This window comes from Brassica rapa, chromosome A01 (assembly GCF_000309985.2).
Source record: "Brassica rapa cultivar Chiifu-401-42 chromosome A01, CAAS_Brap_v3.01, whole genome shotgun sequence".
NCBI classification, from domain to species: domain Eukaryota; kingdom Viridiplantae; phylum Streptophyta; class Magnoliopsida; order Brassicales; family Brassicaceae; genus Brassica; species Brassica rapa.
In genome coordinates, this window is record NC_024795.2 from 1,083,986 (window position 1) to 1,107,717 (window position 23,732).

The 23,732-nt window shown below is 34.5% G+C and overlaps 5 protein-coding genes across 6 annotated transcripts; 3 read left to right on the plus strand and 2 right to left on the minus strand.

Moving 5' to 3' along the window:
* The first annotated feature begins 17 nt into the window (after nucleotides 1-17).
* LOC103867291 (monoacylglycerol lipase ABHD6) lies at nucleotides 18-1,893 on the plus strand. The gene is made up of 4 exons (XM_009145378.3): nucleotides 18-1,047; nucleotides 1,213-1,299; nucleotides 1,516-1,583; nucleotides 1,712-1,893. Exons 1-4 carry the CDS (start codon nucleotides 454-456, stop codon nucleotides 1,833-1,835), a joined length of 873 nt encoding a protein of 290 aa, XP_009143626.1. The 5' UTR covers nucleotides 18-453; the 3' UTR covers nucleotides 1,836-1,893.
* On the minus strand, nucleotides 1,788-6,995 carry LOC103867193 (ATPase family AAA domain-containing protein 3C). Its single transcript, XM_009145277.3, has 6 exons — nucleotides 4,346-6,995; nucleotides 4,185-4,280; nucleotides 3,607-4,118; nucleotides 2,763-3,093; nucleotides 2,537-2,685; nucleotides 1,788-2,460 (listed from the first exon to the last, which is right to left on the minus strand). Exons 1-6 carry the CDS (start codon nucleotides 4,529-4,531, stop codon nucleotides 1,935-1,937), a joined length of 1,800 nt encoding a protein of 599 aa, XP_009143525.1. The 5' UTR covers nucleotides 4,532-6,995; the 3' UTR covers nucleotides 1,788-1,934.
* A 249-nt stretch (nucleotides 6,996-7,244) lies between these two features.
* Nucleotides 7,245-8,320, minus strand: LOC103867386 (protein RADIALIS-like 3). The gene is made up of 2 exons (XM_009145490.3): nucleotides 7,991-8,320; nucleotides 7,245-7,408 (listed from the first exon to the last, which is right to left on the minus strand). The coding sequence occupies exon 1, from the start codon at nucleotides 8,251-8,253 to the stop codon at nucleotides 8,014-8,016; it is 240 nt and encodes a 79-aa protein (XP_009143738.1). The 5' UTR covers nucleotides 8,254-8,320; the 3' UTR covers nucleotides 7,245-7,408; nucleotides 7,991-8,013.
* A 1,228-nt stretch (nucleotides 8,321-9,548) lies between these two features.
* On the plus strand, nucleotides 9,549-17,532 carry LOC103867481 (U-box domain-containing protein 5). The gene is made up of 4 exons (XM_009145588.2): nucleotides 9,549-14,833; nucleotides 14,908-15,093; nucleotides 15,263-15,370; nucleotides 15,450-17,532. The coding sequence occupies exons 1-4, from the start codon at nucleotides 14,783-14,785 to the stop codon at nucleotides 17,301-17,303; spliced, it is 2,199 nt and encodes a 732-aa protein (XP_009143836.1). The 5' UTR covers nucleotides 9,549-14,782; the 3' UTR covers nucleotides 17,304-17,532.
* A 680-nt stretch (nucleotides 17,533-18,212) lies between these two features.
* LOC103867579 (pheophytinase, chloroplastic) lies at nucleotides 18,213-21,224 on the plus strand. 2 transcript variants are annotated; one of them, XM_009145689.3, is made up of 6 exons: nucleotides 18,213-18,419; nucleotides 19,467-19,717; nucleotides 19,792-19,899; nucleotides 19,982-20,535; nucleotides 20,614-20,705; nucleotides 20,824-21,224. In XM_009145689.3, exons 2-6 carry the CDS (start codon nucleotides 19,633-19,635, stop codon nucleotides 21,104-21,106), a joined length of 1,122 nt encoding a protein of 373 aa, XP_009143937.1. In that variant the 5' UTR covers nucleotides 18,213-18,419; nucleotides 19,467-19,632; the 3' UTR covers nucleotides 21,107-21,224. The 2 variants fall into 2 exon arrangements, with proteins under 2 accessions (XP_009143937.1, XP_033146397.1); XM_033290506.1 differs by lacking the exon at nucleotides 18,213-18,419 and having other exon boundaries at nucleotides 18,979-19,717.
* Nucleotides 21,225-23,732: the final 2,508 nt, after the last annotated feature.

The following is a 23,732-nucleotide window of genomic DNA, read 5'->3' on the forward strand; positions in this document are numbered from 1 at the left end:
GGACGAGAAAAGCTTTAGGAAAACGTGACAAATTTTTATTCTTATTTTAGAATTTTTTTAAAAACTCCTTCTTGTGCTTTAATATTTTCAATAATACACTTCACTTAAAATCTAAGTTCTCATCTACATGTCTATAAAAGAATTACCGAAAAAACTCAAACATGGATCTAGTACAATATAAGCATCGATATATACAATTGTGGCATGTGATTGAAAGTGTATTAACCATGACCAGGAGATTATGATTGCATGTTGCAGTACATTGCACTGTTTGGTCCCCATATCATTAATTTATTATTTACGATCACACGCACACCCATCAATCGTTTTCTTTAATTTGAGAACATATCTCTCTTTAAAAACTACAGAAATATCACTCTAAACATATCTCTAAGCTAAGAGACGAAGTCGTGAGAGGAAAAAAATTAAAGAGAGAATTTCGATAGCTTTATAATGGTGAACTTGGTGGTTGCACTAAGATCCTCGATGTGCATGATCGTAAAATCAGCCGGCATTGTTCCCTACACCGTAGAAACCGAACCAGGAACCAATATTCATTTCTGGTTACCAAAGAAAACCACCGATAAACCGGCCGTGTTACTCATTCATGGTTTTGCCGGCGATGGAGTGATGACTTGGGCGTTACAGGTTCGTTCTTTATCAAAGAGATACTCTGTTTATATACCGGACTTGCTCTTCTTCGGTAAGTCGTACACCGATAAACCGGACCGGTCACCGGAGTTTCAAGCCGAGTGTTTGGTTAAGGCTATGCGTATCCTTGGTGTGAAAACGTTTGTCCCAGTCGGGTTTAGCTACGGTGGCGTTGTGGCGTTCAAGATTGCGGAGTTGCATGGGGACATGGTTAAGGCTTTAGTGGTGTCGGGTTCGCCTCCGGTTATGACTGACTCGAATGTAAACCGGTTTGGGTTTAGCTCAATCTCGGATGTCTTGTTACCCAAAACGGTTAATGGACTTAAGTTTCTTCTCTCCGTCGCTATGCATAAACGCATTTGGCTCCCAAGTTGGCCACTAAAAGATTACCTTAAGGTGCGGTGCATCCGTTATTTTATTTTCAGAAAGTTCTCTTATAACCAGATATATTATATATAATATATCAATGTTGAATCATGGACGATGACGTTAGAAACAAGTACAGATGTGAAATATTTGCATTTACAAAAATATATGTAACCAGTGTGATTATTCGCACAGACAATGTTTACTAATAGGAAAGAAAGGGCTGAACTCTTAGAAGCTCTAGTCCTCAGCGATGGCAATACATTCGCAAGTTTTCCTCAGGTAATTTAAATATTATATGCTACAAGAGGTTTTTTTTTTCTTTCTTTCAGTTCATTCCCAATGTTAACTAATGTTAAAAAAATTTAAGAAACAAGCAAAGCATATGAGTCATCCCTATGACTAGTTGCAGCAAAAAAAATCTGCTCTATATAAGCTAATTTATCACAATCATATGAAAATAATTTACACACATTTCTTAATTTATATTGCTTGTAGAAAATACATCTTTTATGGGGTGAAAATGATCAATTCTTCAGTCATGAATTTGCTAAAGATCTGCGAATGTGAGTTTAATTCTACTTTCTACTAATCAACTTTTTATTTTCTTTCATAATTGCTAAATTTTCTCAATTTTTTTCTACATAAAAGTTAGCTTTATATATATATGTCGATTCATATTTTCATACTGTAGAAAATTGGGAGAGATGACAAGCATGGAAATTATAAAGAATGGAGGTCACTTGGTGCAACTGGAGAGACCATTCGTCTACAATAAACTTCTCAATAAATTTCTTGCTTCTGTAGAAAATCTTTAAAATAAGAATCCAAATTGTTTCACCACAATATTTTTATTAAAGAATTTAATTTGTGATTTTTAACTTAGTAAACAACAAATATAAACCAAAAAGAATGGCTTAAGAGAAGAGCAATGGCTGACAACTTTCAGAAGCAAGCCTAATCCTCTGGTGATGCTCTTCAACTTTATACTCAACAATCTCTTTAAAAAGCTGAGAATCTAACACGCAATCCTTCCTTCCGTACACTCCAGCTTGTACTCCAGCCACGAGCTTCGCGATCTCACGGCCAGAGAATCCTTCAGTCTTCCTCGCAGCCTCAGAGATCACTTTATCAGTCAAGTCATCTTCAACTCTAATCTTCTGCGACAGCTTCTTAAACAAATGACTCCATTTTGTGTCTTTGTTTTCTTCATTCTTCTTCAAATAGTTGTTGAGATAGAGGTTGAGTAGCTTGAAACGTTCTTCTTCGCCTGGAAGTGGGAACTCAATGACTTCATCTATCCTGTCTGTAACCGCACTGTCGAGATCTCCAGGTCTGTTGGTAGCCAAGACAAGAACAATGTCTCGGGACTGATCACCGGTTCTGAAGAGTAAAGCGTTCAAGGCACTACGCTGAGCCTCACTCATGTAAACGCTGTTACGTCTGCATAAAACAAGCAATCATCAGAGTCATCTTACTGTTAGTAAACAAGACAGAGAGAGAGAGAGAGGGATCTTACTCGCATAGAAAAGCATCAGCTTCATCAATGAAAAGAAGTAAACCTTTGTTAGACGTCTTAGCCCAATCAAAGATCTGATGGATTTTAGTAACAGCTTGTGATCCCAAGGGAGCAACATCTCCTCCTGTCATCATAGCATAGTCCAGACCCTGCACCAATACAATAATGTCAAAAGAAGAAGGCATTTAAAACATAAGTGAGGCTGCCTTAGGGCATGGCTGCTTACCGATTTTCGAGCTATTTCTCTTGCCACCATAGTTTTACCAGTACCAGGAGGTCCATAAAACATCATGTTGCGGAACGGTGCTTGATGTGACTTGGTATTAGATGTAGCTCTAGCGAGATGCTCGATTCGCTTCTTTAAAGAAGGATGGAGAATTACATTGTCAAGCGGCTTTGATCCTTTGGCTGCAGATGCAGCTGCTACCCCTGAGATTCTGTTCTTCAAATGAGACATTGTGCCTGCCAATGGAAATCTACCCATTGAAGATTCTCTGATAAGCGATGGTTGCCCAAGCATCCTGTTAATGTATCCCCACGTAACTCTAGCTCCTTCACTGTTAAACACAAAAGAATCACCAAATAGATTAAGTTAAAAGATGATCAAAGAGTATAGCATCTAGGCCTGGGCAAATAAAAAAACAGAACCGAAGAACCGAGCCGGAACAAAAATACCCAAAAACGGAACCGGACCGAAATCCTTTAAATATCCGAATGGTTCCTATATTGCTATATCCGAAATAACCAACATAATCCAAAATATCCGAGATTTTATTCAAATCATCCTAATTATTTGATATTATACCTAAAATATCCGATATTTTAACCGAATTACCCGAAATAACAAAACAAATGAGAACCAATTTTTTCTAGATATTTTTCGGTTCCTAGTTTTACTATCCAAACAAATCTTAACCCAAAACTACCCGAACCAAAAATAGGTCAGATAGTAAATGTATCTTCTAGCCCGCCACCCAAAATACTCGAACCAATACCCGAAATGCCCATGCCTAATAGCATCCACTAGAGTCCAAACAAGACTGTTTCAGAACCAGTTAGGAGAAGCATACCGAGTAGTGTAAACACCTGCAGCCAACGCTGTAGCACCTCCAACAGCCACAATCAGCTTATTCCGATCCGTTAACAGAGTCCTGAACCCTCCTTCGATGTGACCAAACATTGTGTTGATCGCAGCTAGCCACTTCTCCCTCTCACCGTTTATCCTCTCCATAAGCAACCTTCTGTTCTGATCCTCTGTAAGCTTGGCCTCGTGAGCCCTCCCTTCAGCTTCAGCCATGGCCTTGACGCGGATCGTCTCTCGCTCGAGCTCAGCTCTCTCTTTCTCGGTCTGGCGTCGCTGAGCTTGGATCTGCTCTTCTGTTGAAATCCTCGATCTCTCTTTCCTCATGGAAGACTCCTCTTGCATCCTCACCAACTCAACGTTGTGATGTCTCTGAGCTTCGTGATCTGTCTGCTGTCTCTTTCTGGCTAACTCGTCCTCGTACCGAAGAGTCTGAGCTTTGGTTAGTGCTTCTGTCTGCAAAAGACTTCTCTGTGCCTCGGCTAATCTCTGCTGTCTCTCCTGCACATATTTAAACAAATCATATTATTACATATCTAAAGGCTTGTGATTATTTGTAACACTCACGATATCACTGTGTGCTTGAATAGCATCGTTACGAGACTTGTCAGCTGCTGACTCAGCTAATCGAGTCTTCTCTTGCTTCCTCATGAGATCAAACACCTGAATCAAGAAACAAAAACCTCTAATTCCGTAAATTACGAAAAGACCCTTCTTTGCTAACTTACCTGTTTGGAGTGAGGAGAGCTGTTGATCTCTCTAAGAGCCTTAGCAGCTCTCTCCAGAGCCTCGGGATCAAAGCCCGAGCCTTTGGGCTCATCGCGCTCTGTTTTGGACTCCGACGAGGATTGATTCGCCGGAGAATCTGACGGAGGAGGAGGAGAAGAGGAGAAGAAAGGAAACCATCTAGCCATTGGGTTACCAACAAACGCCAAGGAAGAGATTTGAGAAGAACCCTTTTTCTGAGATTGAGAAACAGAGCTAAAGGTTAAATCTTTGACGGTCGGTTTCTGGGTTCGCCGACGACGATAAACCCCACGGTGGTGGCTAAGCTCTTAGGGTTTAAGCGGAAGAGAGAGTTTTTATAAAAATGAAATTTTCTTTTCCGAGTGGACACGTTTCTTTATTTGCTTGGAGAATAATCTAAACCCGTGGGCCTAAATTAAATATGGGCCGTGAATTGGGCCACAGCCTTAACCCAGTTACATCTTCACGACCATGTGAATTTTTTTTAATCCATCTTTTGATCAAATCATCGTGTAACTAATGTTTGGATTCATTCTGTCGATTGTGTGTTTATGTCTAAGTAGAAGATATCGAACAAAGGGAAAATTCCTCAATTAAGATGTGTAAATGTGAACCGTGTACAAGTATACTTTCTTCTACTCTCTAAGCTAATCTGATCAGTTAGTAATTGGCTAATATCATGTGACTAAGAACATGAATACTTTAATGTGTCTAATTATCATATTAATGTGATTTTGGATGATATACGTCAAAGGTCTCAAAAAGTCTGAGTATTATTATGTATGTTTGAATCCGAGTAATGATGTACTAATATAAGCCAATACTATATATCATGAACTGCTATCGAATACCTAATAACCCGGTCAGTCATCACTCGGACGATTTTATGGACCGGCCTGAACTAACAACAAAAAAGTAATGTAGTGATGAAAAAGTTGCATATGTCAACGGGCGGAATTATACTTCTGTCGAACTAGTTGGATGATTATTTGCTTCAGTAACCACTGATTTAAATTAAGATTTATTTGAAATTTGTGACTAAATTTTGTTCTCCACTCGGCCACGAAAAAAAATATTCGTACGATTCATTTTGTTTACTCATGTATAAAATGAAACCTAAGCTACAATTGTTCTATAATGATTTAAAATACAAGAAAATATTCCACAATCCACATTCATATAATTAAAACTACCAAATACTGAATTTAGTTGAATATTCTCGATGGTATACTAAAAAAACACACCATTTAAGCTTAGTGGACATAGAGATTATTCGAACGTACGTACTTGCGAAGTTATAAGTTTAACAATGCTAATTATTATCCACTATCTTATATATTTTAAGAAAAAGTCTAATCCACTTAATTGTACTATATATAATTTATTCCTAACCAATAAATTTTATTAATCCTTTTCCATTGGTGTTTGGAACTTCAAGTTCAGGTGATGAAACATTTTTTGTTGTCTAGGTCATGGTAATAAACTACGAAATGATCTTAATTGTTTTAAACGATTCCAACCGCACAATTTTGTTCTAGGTCAACACTCCAATTGTTAAATTTATAGTGATATAGTTTTTCATTATGTTTTGTATGGGTCGCAGTTCTGTGCCGGGAATATATACAAAACAAGCGGTGTGAAAGTAAGATATTGCAGAATATTATCCGTCTTTTTCAGAGAAAATATAGTACGTGTACCTTTATATTCTCTTGAACTAATTGAATTTAGATTATAGTGAAATGAATAATTCCAATTCTTCGTCATGGTTCATATGGGTCGCAATTTTGCGACGCATGTAGAATATACAAGGCATGTGCTCTAAAATATTACAGAAAAGGCGATATATACCTCATTTTCCTTTGAGAAAAGTATACATATTACTTACATTTTTGTTTTGGTACAAACGAATAATACCCGAAAGTGGCAAAAGGTGCATTAGCTCAATTGTGGACCTCTCATCTTGACTTTTACTTTTGATGTAAAACTTATAGTAGTATTAAACCTTAACATTTTTGTTACTTAATTTTCGTTTTCTCTCTTTTTAGTAGTCGCTTATGTCAAGTGTCAACGCTATGTTGTTCCTGCGTTCCTATATTTATTTATTTTACACAGCCAACATTAATACATTACACACTCAAAGGGGCCATGGAAACATGGTTCTCTTTTGGATAACCCTCTATTGTGATGTAAAGCTAAATTTGGTTTTCGTCTCACTCTCGAACAAGCAACTTTCCTTGTAAAATGTATTTTTGGTTGAATTAATTTAATATTTTTCGAAATAAAAAATATTGCACATTTTTGTGACAATTATATTATGATACTGTAAGATTTAACCTCTTTTATTAAGTCGATATTCAAATTACATGCCATGCAAAAAAAATTCGGGTGCATAAGGACGCTTGTATCCCATGCGAACCAAACGAAACCATCCACCATCGATTAATTAAAGGTGTGCGAATGTTAGAGAACACGAATTACTTTTGTTGTTAATAATTATTAATAAAACTGTTTTTGTTTGCAAGTTTTGCCAGTAGGTAGGATAAAAGGATAAAATAGCAGTATTATATAAAAGTCACATTGTATATCGGTAAATTAGGGTATTTAGTTATAGAATAAATTATAATTTTTTTGTACGCTATACAATGCAATTTTCCTTAATTAATCCGTCTAAGAAAGTAGTTTCTCTACTTTTTTATTTAATGATCACCATCAACTATGCTATCTTGATATCCATGGAAATTATCATCAAGCTGCGCGCCAGAACGGCGAGGTGAGTGCAAAAGTAAATGCAAATTATGTTCTGAATCGTTCGATCTTGTTGGTTAGTTGGATTCTATATGATTTGTATGATATTAAATAGAGTTCCAACGAACGAGTTGGTTCATGTGAAACTCACGTTGATTCATTAATATTAGCATGAAAGCATAAAATTCTTACATAGTCGTATACATATAACACAATAGACGTAAATACATTTGATATATCTTTGTTTAGATCCTCTCTGTTTGTTTCTGGTTTTCGAATCATGTTGGTTTCAGAGGAACCTGCAATAAATATATAAAATCCAGATGAAATTAGAAGTTAAAGACTAAAAAGAGGTAGATATTTCTCATATTAAAATTACGGAAGGATCTTGACAACCATGTTACATAACTTACGTTATGTGGCAATGGAGATTTTTGAAACGGTAAAGACAAGAGACATGGGACATGTTATCACGTATCATCAGTTGTGACTTTGAATTTTATTTATTTATTTATTTTGCTAAAAGGCAAAAAAAGTTTTCAAGGAATGTATTCTTATGAATATAATAGTAACAAGCATGGAGATAATGTCCTAGTGATCAATTTCAATAACTAGACAAATTAAACGAGCTTTATTACTAGATTTGCTTCTTGTCTCCACTTTCAGAAGTTGGGACAGTTTATAGAAATGGGAAACAAACAAACAGTGGTGTTTACCATTAGATCATTAAGATATATTTTCTTTTCCTTTTATTGTATGATTGGTTTGAATAAGCAGATCTAAGTAGGCAGTGGAATAAGATAGAAACATAAGAAAATATATATTGCATGTCTACTCTTTAAGATAATAATATCATGCATATTAATAGTTGTGATCCGCACCTTTTTGAGTAGCTTAAATGCTTTCAGTTTCCATTTGAACGGTAAGTAGGATGCGGATAACGCCCTGACTCAATGTCATTGACATCCCTTACGAGGAGCTCGTAGTGTCTCCTTACTTCTTCAGCCGATTTCCCACCAACTGCTCTAGCAACGTTATGCCATCGGTCAGGAGTGTCCTGCTCATATATAGCCAAAGCCCTTTCAAATAGTTTGTTCTCCTTACGCGTCCAAGAAGTGTTAGAACTCATGGAGTTGGAAGCCATTTAGTAAAAGATCGAAAAGAGTGTTTTGAAAATGGAAATCTGGTTTCTTTGGAGGGAGTAAAAGAAGAAAGATGTATGTATGAGTTGATTTGGTTACTTGAGAGAGTGAGAAGCTCCTTATATATAGGAAGAAAAAAGCACGTTGTGGGGTTAATCCAGTTGGACGAATATATACTTTGAAGAGTGACTATTTTTTTTAGCAACCACATAAAGTCTTAGAGAAGGTACACAATTGTGAAACAATCCAATGAAATCTGAGATGTGAAACAATCCAATGAAATCTGAGATTCCTTGCCCATGCAATAGAAAAAAATATAAGAGGCTTCCTTCCTCCTTTGTTTACAGTAAAGAAAAAATATAAGAGGCTACAAGCCGTACAGTAGAGACTAATGCAGTAACCATGCTTAATACCTCTTTAAGGCTTTTGATGTGATCTAACACTATTAGATTGTAGCATCCGATGCTTATTTTAAACACATGAGATTGTTAGATTATGTTTGATGCTTTCTTGTGATTTCCATCCATTTTGATTGATTTTTTTGTTTGTATGATTGATAGGTTCTCTACGCGTTCATTGGTGTGGCTGTATAGTGATATGTCTTTTCAATATAGTCATAAAAGAAACACCATCGCACTTCTTTCACGGATTCGTCTCATGGCTCTTATAACAAATTTGGTAAAGTAATCATGTGAGTTATACTATTACATATTGGCTCGTGGGGAGCATCTGTTGAGAAAGACATAAACCCGTGCAGGCCTCAGTAAATGAGTAGTGAACATCAAACCCTTTATACATACATACATACATATATGTCTTATGCTCTCAACTCTCAAATAGCTTTTAGCTTTAAATTAGATTCCTCCAATGAGAAGACATATATCAGAGTGCAATATAATACTAATTAAAAAGTGTTTTGGCTTAATAATGAGAGATTAGTCGTTTTGTTGCCAAAAAAAAAAAAAGTCGTCTAAAACATCTTCTTCTTCGACCCTGACCACGATAACATTCTTTGAAAACCATAAGAATTAGGTTCGGCTATATTGATATCGTCATCGTACCAGATATTTTTTTTTGTCAAACTACTACTTGCATTATAATTTAAAGATGTTCAAGTTTCAACAAGAAGACGGTTAAGACCTGAGCTTGCTAAAGCATCAGCCTGCAAATTTTCTAGTCGAGGTACAAAAGTAAATGAGATTGGACAGAAGAGAGTGGCAAGGTTTCTAATGTCTTGGAGGACACCCGCGATCTCATTCATATCCCGCCCTTCACGCAGGGCCAAAACAAGGACTTGGGAGTCCGAAAGTATTTGGAGACTTTGAAGCTTTGAGTCTTTAGCCTTCTTGAGTGCTTCAGTCATCGTACCAGATATATATTAATCTTTTTATTCTAAGAATACTTGCTTTGCCAGAATACTTGCTTTGCCCTTCTTTACTAATAACGGGATAAAAAAGATTGGTTGATTTTTAAACCTAAGTAAACTTGAGCAACTGCTTTTCTTGCAGACCACTCTTTTTGTAAGAATTTAATGCGTTTGAGCATGGATGCTGGATGTAGAACGAAATAGCTTTTTCCTTTTTCCATATATAAAAATATATTTTCTAAACCATAATAAATTGGTTTTAAGAAAGTGTTTACATGTTGACCAAAAAATGAGAAAGTGTTTAAAACAATTCTGTAAAAAAGTAAGTTAGAATATAACATTCACCACACACATCAACGCAATTTACTTGCAGTTTCTTCATCAAAAGATTTCAACTTTTTATTGTCTTATATTTCAATATATAGAGGAAATATTACTAACGGAAGTCATGCTTTTAACCACGAGAATGGTTGATGAGAACCTTTTCGAAGATACTCAGGTGTTCTTGTTTATATATTTAACATTTGGGTAGTAGTACAAGTGGACAAATTCCAAATCTTGAGAAGATCTCATCGATGAATATTAGCGACGACATATGCGCCTTAACGCATCTTCTGCTCCTTTGTTTTGGACATTGTTTAACTTCTCTTATTCCTCCACTCACTATGTTTTTAATTGTATGTATCCATATTATTATTATTGTTTGTCATCTATTTTTTTTTCTTAAATCTATTATTGTCATAAGCTATAGTAGTAACAAAATATTAAGATATGGACTGTATCCTTCTCCAACTTTTTCATATAATATCTTCCTTGTAGTATTCTTTCTAAGGTTTGTAATAAAACATTCTTTTTGGATGATACTCATCCTCCTTTCAACTTCACTTGCCCACTCAACAACTTGTCCTCTTGGAATATTATTTTGGGCTCTTTCATTTTGATCCGTACCGTCATTTTTACGCTTCATTGCTTGAGGTAAGCAAGCACTCATATTAGTTACTCTTCCATTATGAACGCCGGCTAACAATTTCTGCTTTTAAAAGAAAATGCTTGAATTCAGCTCTTTTCTATGCATTGTTTGGTCTGGTCTTTAATTGTGTAGGCAACTTTGTGCTCAAAATCTGTTGAGAGTATGACTCCTCTGATATGATTTGGTCATGTTATGGTAGATCAAGTCTTATATGAGCGGGCTTTGATGACCATGATTTTGTGGACTTAAGAACTTAAATGTGGTTGAGCTGGTTAGTCTGCACATGTTTTAGCTCACCATAATCTAAGTTAGTTCTATCTCAAATTTCATTGATCAACTACCCCATTTCTTGTTTTAGTCAATTTTTGCTAAGAAAAATGTATGTAAAAATCTTTCTCTTATAAAAGATAAACTGTTCATTTAGTTAATGATATTTACAGTTTAGGAAGAAAAAAAATTGTCGTAGTCTAATTAAGTGTGGAGGGTGCTGACAAATTCTCTTACTTCTTTATTTGATTATATTATGATCTTACCAGCTGATCCCTTTTGAAATGGGCTACATTTGACGTTCGAAGATGCTTCATTGTAAGACCTCCATCTAACATTTCTTTGGTTCTGAGATGATTTTTGTATTTTTACTCCATCTTGGGTTAAATATAGAGAAATCTCATGGTGGCATTATAATATATGAAGGCACAAAATTAAGTGCAAACGGAATTTCTATTAGTTTATTATACCACATATGTTCCTGAATCCAAATATTTTGATGTCATCATATCATCTTAAAAATCAGAACCTTAACTTTGGTCTCAGATAAAAACGCAATTATAAAATCATTCAATTTGCCAGCATGTAACTGTCCGGAGAGGACTAGTTTGGCTGCAATATTGTTAGTAAACTAAAAGCCATCAATATTATAAATTTATAATACATTAAAATCAAGATAAACGAAATTTCAAGTTGTTTTGTAGCGGAATCTTACGATTTTTGAGATTAGCATTGGTGAAATAAAGTTCTTGAACTGATTACAGTGTGAAAAGTATGATAGTATGACTGCATTATTCGTAAAAAAAAACAATCTTTGTTTTTTGATAAACCTAAAAAAACCAATCTTATTCAGTTAGATTAGCCGATTAGTATACTTGTCAAATAACTTTTCTTATTACTTTTCTTTACATATATAATTCAAATACGTGTGGGATGAGATGACATAAGTGTTACAAGAGAGAAACATGAGATCGTCTAAGGGTTCGAGAAAACCTAACATTATCTGGAAGAAAAATCTCATCTCATATATAGCGATGAGGTCAGTATCAAGCATGGGCTCAATCCAACTTCTGAAGATGGCTAAAGAAAAATCGATGAATTTTTGTCAAAATCTGCCAACGTCATTGCATTTAGGAAAATTTATAGGATCATCCAACTTTCAATTCATGGCATTATCACTACGTGCTTAACTTATTCAGAATCTAATACTATATTGGGCTTGAGGTCCATTCATTATCAAGTTGGACACTGTTAAATAAGCCCATTAGTCTATCTCTTCCGTTCCTTTTACTAACAGCAGTGTCTACCTCTTCCTTCTCTGTGCTTATTGTATACTTTTTCTTTTGAAAAGAGCAAATTGTATACTAGTTTACGTTGTAATTTTTTCTTATACGTACCTAATGCATGGTAACAGACTAATAGTCATTACGATTTACAAATAAAATATAAATGCTTAAAACTGTTCTAGAAAAGACGCTTGCGCGTTAAAATGTACTTTCATATAACCTATCTATAGACAATTGACCAGAAAAAAAAAACAAAAATCTAACCTATAAAGCTATACGACCAACTCTTACTGTGTGCCATACCTAAACCAAAACCTACAAAATAACCGAACTTAATTATCATACGAGCGAAAAAACATCCCAAAAGTTAAGTCGATATAATATTATCTAAAGCAATTGGAAATGAATTAAACCATCTTTTGTTGTGAGGCTGAGAGTAGTTGTCGCTTGTCAATGAGTAGGTGGAGCCGATCATATTATACGCTTTGGGAGAACAATATATATAGTTATACCAAATAGTTGACTAGACCTAAAATTTCCATAACTAGCTTAGCGTTCTTCTGTTTTATTCGTCGAAATTAATAAACAGGATCTTTGATTCTTTGCTACAAAGGTATATTAATAAACTGGATAATAACCCTTCTCTACCATATTAACTATTTTGTGATTCGTAAAATCCAGATAATATATATTTTCTTAAAAACTAATTCAGACTTTAGGTTAGAGACTTAGCCTAAGCTCACAAGATGTTACATCAGAAAACGAATTCTTCTTCTTGATTTGGCCAATAAGAACCATGTAATGCATTCACACCGAGATATTGTTGTGTCTATATTACGACACACCTTATCAAATTTAAAACAATAAACACCCATCATTTTTTGGAAAACTTTTAAAAGAAAGACACCATCATTATAAGCTCATGATATCTACTACCAACTACTGACAATATTTTACACTATGGGCAAATCATCTATCATCAACCCAAGTAACTCTATATATAAACCGAAGATAACAGTCTTTGACATTTCAGTACTTGAATCATTTTTCTACATTATTATTATAATTTATTCAGCTTTAGGTTACTAACTTTTTTTTGTAAAAATTTAGGTTACTAACTTCCTATACTAGTATAAGGAGATTATCATAAATTAACATGCTATTATTCATCACCTACAACTTCATTTAGAAAAAAAATATCTCAAATTACACTTTGGCATTTAGCAGGTGGAGGAAGAATAAAAGGTAGACCAGTCAACGGAATGCGACGAACAAAGTCACAATAATTTGCGTTTCGAAGGTTGTGGCCATAAGAAAGTATTCTATCTCACTAATCGAACGTGATGGGATTATCCACACTCTTCTATGTTTTCAATTTTTTAATCTCTTCGTAAGGGCATAATTGATGGTCTAAGGCGTAATTGATCACACTATCTTTTTAAAAAAAGAAACACACTAAATTTTCATAAATTTCGATTGACTTCAAACTTGTAAGTGTAATTTTGGTCGCAAATTAAAAGTACACCAAAAAATATTTCGTATTTTTTTCTTTGAAAGCAAAATATTAAAGCGACATTATTAGTACGTCTTGTTTGTAATGATATTTTACAGTATGTATAGTTTATTCACTGGTGACTAAAAATATCTAAATGGTGTAGCTTTACTAAATTATGGGTGATTTTCAAACATCTTTTGGTGATAGTGTAGATCTTTTTTTTTTTGCATGGAGCCACCCGGGGTCCCAATACTGTAGTGATAATATGTTTTGTTTTTTTTCCATTTTGACAAGATTGTATGATGCAAACAAATACAAAAATGTATGATGCGATCCAATAAACCCAAAAAAAAAGTGCCCAACTTGAACGTAATACTTATATATTGACAATTAACAATACTTATCTATTAATTCGCAATAAAAAGCATTAACGCAATTTGAATAGGTATTTTCCAAAAAATAAAAAAAAATTGAATAGGTAATGTTGAAAAAGAGTTTGTTTTATGCGCATATTGACATTTGACAAACAAAGGTGCATTTGACATCATAGATGACATCATAGATTGATAGTGTATCCACCATGAAATAGTAAGGTAAAAGATGACCAAGATTTACTTAAAACACCATTAGACACCATTAATATATCAATAGCACTAGAAATAAACCAATATTAGTTACATCACTATCATCAATCTCTATCAGAAGTTTCCTATTCTATAGGGTAAAAAGAAAAAAAACAACAAAAAGTTATGTAAATCACTACAAAATATATAAAAGTGTGTGTTGCATGGGTTGACCTGACTATTACGAGCACTAAGACCTCGTCCTTTCAATTTAGTCTGCGCTTGACACGGCACTCTCACGATGTTAAACAATCTCCCCTTTTGGACCTAAACGCGGTCACGTAGAATCAGTCACAGCCCAATTATTGTTTCTCCTATTTTAATTTGAAAGCTCAACGATTTAAACTCTGCCGTCATTCACCAGAAGCTGTCACTTTAACACTCGTAGTTTCTGTTTCTTTTCTCTCTTCTCTTCCCTAAGAGGCCACTCTCATATCATTTTTTCATTTTTCTCCAAAGATTCAAAATATTTTTCATCTTTATATGTTTATCAAACTTTCAGAATTGAGAAACTTCTTGTTTAGATGGGAATTAATATCACTCAGCGGATAGAGAAGTTGCCTCATTCCTACAAGGTTGGTTGCAAGAATCTCTTTCATTGTTTTTTTTCTTTGCCTGTAATAACATTTTTGGTCTTGCTTTGTTTCAGATGCACTCTTCCATGTGCTTAGAGTTAAAGAACTTAGTTGATAGGGTCATGAGAATCTTTCCTGATATAGAAGATGCTAGACCAGGATCCTCCACAGGGATACAGACTCTATGCTTGATCAACAAAGCTTTGGAGAAAGCTAAGCTGCTTCTTCAATACTGCAGTGAATCCAGCAAACTCTACATGGTTTGTTCCTCTCACATTATCTTAAGCTAATTTTCTTTGCAAAAAAAAAAAAATTTGGTTGAAAAGTTAAAAAGAAAAAATAAATTTATTTGCAAAAAAAAAATAAATGTCTTTGCAAATGTGCATTATTTCAAAGCAGTGAATCCTAATATGTTGCTTCAATCTTCAGGCAGTAACAGGAGAAGCTATACTCTCAAGAGGTTGTAGAGCCAAAAAGTTATTAGAGCAAAGCTTAAGTGACATCAGAAGCATGGTACCGACAGTTTTGGCTACCAAGGTTTGTGTACCAAACTATATTTCTGTCTTTTCTTTTTATATGAAAAATGAAGAATCACTTATCAGAGTTTTGCTTGCAGATAACTCAAGTAGTCCAAGACCTTAGGTCAACTGTGTTGGCTCTAGAATCATCTGAAGAAGAAGCTGGGAAAGCTGTTAGAGAACTGATGCAAAGGAGCACAACCTCATCTGTTTCTTCTGATGAGGTTAGAGATTTCCATTATGCAGCACTGAAGCTCCATCTTTCAACACCTGAAGCCATTGTGATTGAGAGAAAATCCCTGAAGTCTCTTTTTGCAAAACTAGGCGAGTGTGAAGTGAACAAGAGACAGATTCTGAAGTACCTTCTCTGTCTTTTAAAGAAGCATGAGAAGATTATCTGGAGAGATCACAAAGAGAACTCCTTCACACATCTTAATGATTCTGTGTGTGCTAGTGCTGCAGAAGCAGGATGTTCTGAGGAGGAACAGAATGGTACACTTCCTGAGCATTTTAAGTGCCCTCTTTCTCTTACCGTCATGCATGATCCTGTCATCATCTCCTCAGGCCACACCTTTGAGAGGATGTGGGTTCAGAAATGGTTTGATGAAGGTAATGAGTCTTGTCCTAAAACAAGAAGGACACTAGATGACTTCACAATGAAGCCTAACGTGGCCATGAAGGAACAGATATCAAAGTGGTGCTCCAGGAACGGTCTTCATGTTCAAGATCCAACAACAAAGCAGACAAAGTCTTCACACAATCTTGACTTCTCCATTGCTAGCTTTGGAAGCTCTCTGTACAATCTTGACTTCTCGAGTAGGGACTTCAGCTCTAGCTTCTCAACTGATTCACCATCAAAGGGTGGTTACTTCATGCCAATGCAGACGATAGCTTCTGAGTCAGGAACTGAAGTCACAGACTCTAGTCAAAGCGAGGTGGAGATAGAGCCTTTAAGTGAACTTACTAAGCTTCCATGGGAGGCTCAGGTCAAGACCATTCAAGATGTAAGAAAACGTTTTGAGAACAACTCTAGAGCTTTTCAGTCTATGTCACCGAGTAAGTTTCTTGAGCCACTTGTCACGTTCTTGAAGAATGCTGCTGGCACCAATGGAGACACGATAAAGAGTGGGTTGGCTTTGTTGTTGACTTTCCTCAGTGGGAACAGAAGGGCTATAGAGGCTTTGGAAGAAGACGTGTTTGAAACGTTATCTGTTTTTCTAGGGTTTGAGTTATTAGTAGCTGAAGAAGCTCTCAATGTACTTGAGGTTCTCTCTAACCAGCCGCATAGTCTCTCCAAGATAACTCTTTCTTCCCTTATGAAGATGGTTGAGTCTGGACCAGAACATCTCCAAGAACAAGCTATGATCACACTCAAGAACCTCTCCTCAAGCAATGAGATTTGTCTGGAAATGGTAACTCTAGGTTTCGTCAAGAACCTCACATTATTCTTGCAACAAAGCGTCTTCAGCAAGCAATCAATCATCATTATGAGGAACTTATGCAACACTGAGAAAGGGCGGGTTTGTATAACCGAGACACCTGGCGGTTTAGCTTCAATAGCTGAGTTACTTGACTCAAATGTGCCAGAGGAGCAAGAGAATGCAATCTCCATCCTCTTACAGCTTTGTGTGGAGAAGATAGAGTATTGCAATCTTGTGGTGAGGGAAGGAGTTGATATTTATCCATCTCTCTTCTTGATATCAAACAATGGAACAAAGGAAGCCAAGGTGGGTGCATCAGAGTTGCTTAGAGCTCTTGAAGAAGTAGATTTCAACAGAGAAGAAGAAGAAGAAGAAGAAGAAGAAGAAGTAGCAGGAGAAACTGCTACAAATACTTCACAGGTTGTTGCTCCAGTTATGCATCATGATCAGCCTATAATAACCACACCATCTCCAAAGAAGTCTGGTCTATTTGGACTCAGTTTCTCCATTCTAAAGAAAAAGAAAAGATAGATAAAGAGCTTAAGCATAGTTAGGCTGTTTTTTTTTAACTTAGTCTTGGAAACGTTACAAATTTTTGTGTGGTTCTCTCTATGTTGATTTAGGTTTCTATGTGTTGATACCAATCCAAAGAGCCTCCATTAACGCGAGTTTAGTTGTAATTTGATAGGGGACGTATTGTGAGTAAATATAGTATGCAATTTGTAAATCTTTTTGTGACAAAAATGGTCAATTCTTTTAACTGTTTAAGTAAACTTCAACATGTTTTAAACATGGGCAGAGATGGTTGATGTATGAGTATGGTAAATAACATTAAAAATGGAAATTTCTTCTTCTTTAATTTTCCCACAAAAAAATTTAAATAACATTGAAAATGAAATATCAAAAAAGGAAATTCTATTATAATCAAAAAGTGTAACGGCTATATTCTCTTTTCTTGGGTAAAAGTAATGGTTATGTCTCTACTCATTAAACACAAAGAGCCTCCGTTAATGCAAGTGTAGTTGTAATTTGATAGGGAACGTATAGTATGCAATTTGTAAATCATTAAGTCACAAAAATGGTCAATTCTTTTTTTAAGTAAACTTCACCTTTCAACATGGGCAGAGATGGTTGATGTATGAGTATTGAGTATGGTAAATAACATTAAAATGGAAATTTCTTCTTCTTTTTTAATTTACCCACAAAAAAAGTAAATAACATTGAAAATGAAATATCAAAAAGGGAAATTCTATTATAATCAAAAAGTGTAACGGCTATATCTCTTTTCTTGGGTAAAACTAATTATATACTTATTATAATTAAATTAATTAACGGCTATATCTCATTAAATACAACACACAGATACCAAAAAAAGTGTAACGGTTGCATTTCTCTAATCTATAAATACAACACACCCAAGCACTAAACTCTTATCCTTCTTCTCAAACAATGTCTACAACCAACAGTCACTATAGATTTTCTTCTATTATTCTTTGATTACTTGGCACACAGGCTTCATCTTCCATTCATAGAACCCTTACCTCAACGCGAACAAAATGCCGTCTTCTTTCAACACCGGAGCCTCTTTCTTCGCCGCAACAAACACTCCTCAGCTTGCATGGTTTAAGTCTCTTGGTTTGCAATCAGGTTCAATTTTTATAAAATTTATTTTTATTTAGACATAATTTTTTTCCCTAAATCGTTTTATATAGATAAAAATATATTTTTAAAAAATCGTTTCTTTTTTTTTACTCTTTTAAATAACAAATGTTTTTTTAGATTTTTGTATGATTGATCATGAAAGAATGATTGCATTGTCTTTCACATAGTGTTCATATAGCTTTCTAGTTGATCTCTAAAAGTTTTCCATGGCTTTTGTTTCTTTTTGCTAACTTTTTATGAATAATTAGAAAATTTAATTATATAATATGAAACTAATCAAATTTAAATTTTCTACTCTTTTAAATAACAAATGTTTTCTTAGATTTTTGTATGATTGATTATGAAAGTATGATTGCATAAGTTGAAACTAATCGATATCATGTTATGTTTTTGATCCTTAGAAATATCATGCCTCTTTGTCTTTCACAATATGTTCATTTAGCCTTCTAATTAATCTCCAAAGTTTTACCTTTGCTTTTGTTTCTTTTTCCTAAAGTTTTATGAATAATTAGAAAATTTAATTATATAATATTATATTTTAATCGTTAGAGAGATATCATCATGTTTGTTTTTGTTTCAGTTCATTTTCTAATTAATCTTCAAACCAAATCTGAACTGCAAAAAAAATAACAAATGCTTTGTCGAGGCAATGGCAAATTGTATCTAGATATCATGTCTCTTGTTCTGCCAGGCAATGACTCTGTTATCTTCATTCTTCTTCACTGTTCCTGGAAATGCAACCATCAATAATAGTATCATAAAATTATAATGTCTGAAACTCTGCAACTCATCATTATTGTTTTCCAAATATCTGAAGAAATTCAGGTGAAACCATTTTGACTGTTGCATCCATTTAAAGAAACTTAAACCATTTTGGGCGACACCATTGCTTTTTTTTTTTAATCTAAGTCTTTGCTTCATATATACATGTCTTAATTGCTAAACCAGAAAATACGACTGAACCGTCGGTACAAATAATTAGAGATAACCGCATTTTATTGCTAAACCACAAACACTCTGTTTCGTCGATAGGGTTCGACTTGTCTGGCTCAGACGTCGCCACAACTCTCTCTCAAGTTCACCCACACACACAACACTCGGTGCATCTTTTTATCTCTCAAGAATCCTTAAAACATATGTTTCTTCTCATTGTCCGCTTGGTAATAGTTTAAGGTTGTTCTCTCTGTGAATCAAACCGATGTCTGCTTCATGTGCTGTAACACCGTCTGTTAGGACAGAACTAAGTAAAAGACTCACCTTTCCTGCTCAAACTCGTCGACCAAGTAAGCACCTTTCATCAAATTCTCCTTAGATTAAGCTTGTATCACATTAAAAGTTTCGATCTTTGCAATGAAAGGAAACAAATGCGAAATCAGCAGAAGGGGCTTTGCAGTGAGAGGGATCGTTGCTTCTGGAGTTTCAGTCATGGGCACTCCTCCTTCAGCTGCTTCTCAGCCAATCCAAGGTTTAAATCTCGAAACTTTAGTTAAAAGATTGTGTCTTTTGGCTATGATCTCTGAATGAACTGGATGATGATTCCTTTTAAGGTGGTGAGAGGTTAGCTTTTAAGCCAGAAGGATACAACTTTTGGGAATGGAGAGGTCACAAGATTCATTATGTAGTTCAAGGAGAAGGCTTGCCTCTTGTTCTTATCCATGGCTTTGGTGCTTCTGTCTTTCACTGGAGGTATAACATCCCTGAGCTGGCTAAGAAGTACAAGGTGTACGCATTGGACTTGCTCGGTTTCGGATGGAGTGACAAAGCCCTCATAGAGTATGACGCCATGGTTTGGACTGATCAAGTTATTGACTTCATCAAGGAGGTTGTCAAAGAGCCAACCGTTGTGGTTGGAAACAGCCTTGGAGGGTTCACAGCTTTGTCGGTTGCGGTGGGATTACCAGAGCAAGTCACAGGAGTGGCTCTTCTGAACTCTGCAGGACAGTTTGCATCCGAGAGTAGAAAGCAAGAGGAAGAAGCTGAGGAAACCGTTTTAACCAAGTTTATAGTTAAGCCGCTCAAAGAGGTTTTTCAACGAGTGGTTCTTGGGTTCTTGTTCTGGCAAGCTAAGCAGCCTTCTCGAATCGAATCTGTGTTAAAGAGTGTAATGTCTTTATGACTTTTTTTTTGTTAGGTTTCTTTTAAAGTTTGTTACTTGGTACTCAAGTTTTCTTATTTGCAGGTGTACGTAAACGCTGCTAATGTAGATGACTACCTCGTTGAATCCATCTCAAAACCTGCAACAGACCCAAATGCTGGAGAAGTTTACTACAGGTAGTACACACAGTCACACCAAAAACAGAGCTACTCTGTTTTGAAAAACAGAGCAACTCTGTTTTTGATACATAATGGGAGCTAACTGTTGTTTTTGTTTGTTTTAATCTGTTATTAGATTGATGACAAGGTTCTTGACGAACCAGAGTAGATACACTTTGGACAGTGTTCTAAGTAAGATGACTTGCCCGCTACTGTTGCTTTGGGGTGATCTTGACCCGTGGGTTGGTCCTGCTAAAGCGGAGAAGATCAAAGCGTTTTACTCGAAGTCATCGCTGGTGCACTTACAAGCAGGGCATTGTCCTCATGACGAAGTCCCTGAAGCTGTAAACGTTGCTTTGTTGGATTGGCTGTCTAATGTAGTTTCCAAACCATCGTCCCCTGAACTCTCAGAGGTGTGAAGACTCTTTTTGCAAAGGAAGTATATAGTTTGTAAATACATTGTTACCAATACTTCTTGGATTATATAATTTAATATGATCAGGATTCTGGTTTTAGTGCAAATATTTATACGAGTAATGTCATTTTCATATAATTTTGATTTATACAAAATTTATTAGAGGGTCCTACGATTATTACCTAAGCTGCTTTTTTTCAACACCTAAAGCTAAAAGATATCTCGTCTTATTTTATGTAATAATTAGTTAAGAAATGGTCGTATGAATATTGAGTGCTACCATTCCGAAGTGGCCAACATAAGGACCTTTTTATCTTTTCTTTTCTTTTGAATAGTTTTTTATGTACCATTCATTTTATAAACTCAAGAATGAGGAAATTAGTTTTTAAATTTCTTTGATTTTATTATTTGAGCATTTTAATCTGCAAAATAGTAGAATTACATGTTAACACGATTACGCGATCGATGTTTAAATCCTGTAAAAATGGTGAAAAGTGACTACTGTTGTAACATGAGAGATTTATTCTTTGTAAAAATTGTTTGACTAAAATAACATTCAAAATCGTGTTAACGGGATACTTCAACAGGAGAGATTTTTTTCTCTTGCTTTATTTAACAGTTTCTTAATTCTTTTGTTTTGTATGCATGAGTTTCAAAATCTAAACATATAAAGGGAAATAAAATGAATAAAATCTCTTTATCATAACTTTACCATGTTCTAAATTCTAATACAGACTAATCAAAAGAGAAGATTACGCAAAAAGAGAAAAGTGGTCCTAATCAATATTCAGATTGCTAAATTGTAGGCTGTACTGTGGACAAAAGTGAAGGAATCCAATCAAGTTAGAGACGGAAAAGATGAAAAGAGATGATATAATTATAAACCTAGTATTTGGTCTTTATATAGATATTGTTAAATTAACAATGTTAATATATTTATATACTTATAATCATATCGAACACGATCAGAGACAAATATATGCGTGTATGTTAAGTTAAAATTTAATACTATTTTCTCAATGATACATTTAAATCTCAGCTTGTTGGTCAAGATAGATATACGTATATATTATTCTATCGCAGAAGTAAGCATACTTGGGAAAGTATCCAGCTTCATCTATAGTTTAAGCATATGTTAATAAAATGAAAATATAGTTTTTTGACATTAATGAAAATAAATGAAAATATAGTTTAAATAGTTGGATTACAATTAAATGTAGAGTTCATCAATATATTTAACTGGCCAGGCGAACTAGATCGATATTATATTCATATGAGTATCGCTGTTAAACACAGTTATTTATACAAGCAATTGACTCTTTCAGTCTTTTAAGTATTACCATAAAATGTGTTTATGATCTAGAAAATCGGAGTTAGTTTTAACTGTGAAGGTTACTTAGTCAAATACACCGATCATGAGATTCTGCAGGGATGAATAAGTGAATCTTGTAAGTAGGGCAAGCATGGTTATCACCTTCATCATTATGTTCGGACAATAATAGTTAAGCACGTTTTCGTTAACATTTTTATTTTTAACTTGTTCAGACATTTAAGATAAGTTTGGCCGTAGAATTCTATAAAACTACTTGTTTACATTGCATAGGGTTTATGTGCATGCTTTACAAGACACGCACTCATAAGAAAGCATGCGAATAGGCACACACGTTTACATTTGCATTTAACATGCTGGTATTCAAATACAAATCAAACTGATTAATTGGTTTTGAATGCACTTATATATAGGCGGAGACTAAGAACTGAACAAAAATAAAAACAAACATGAACTTAGTATCTACCTTCAGAGTCTTTCAGTTTGTCTCTAAACATTAAAATAAAGAAAAAAAATTCAAAATCAAAAGAGAAGACAGAGATGATCGATCTCTCATGAAAGACTATCAAAAACAATTTGAAAAACCAAAGTACAATTATCACTAGCTGTTCCAACAATTTAAAAACTTAAAAATAAATAAATATGCAGAACATTAATATTTTATTATTTTGAAAAATCTTTTTAAGTTTTTTACAGTTAACAATGCTCTAAATTTCGCATCTAACTAGCCCATATATACTTTTCGTCTATAACTTAAAGAGTAGGTGTGAGTCGGATTAAATCTAGACAGTGATTCATAGATATACTAATAAAATTCACTTAATTGTAACGTTCAGTAGTCTTGTTTTACTTTTCAAAAAGTTGTTCTGTGTTATTAACTACAGGTTTAATGTTTTAGAATTCGTTTTTGTCGTAACAGGAGTAATGTATTCACTATCATAATTAATAAAATAAGTATATTAACTGATCACTGGTCATCATCCACAATAACTGATGCTATAACTCAACATGGAAGAAAAAGCCAACTACCAAATTTATGAAGAAAAAAAAATCGTTATATAAAAGCTTTTTTTAAACTAGACCATCTGATTAAAAACAATTTATAGTCTATAAATCTTGCTTTATTAAAAATCAATAAATATAGCAAACTCGATTATAAAAATTGTTTCTAATTATTGGAAGCTGTAAAGTGTTTAGATAAATTAATAAAAGAACTTTTTTATGTACTGCAGTTCATAAACGATATCCAAATAGTGGATTAAATTCAAAGAAGAAAGGTATTATCGTCAAAATCAGTATT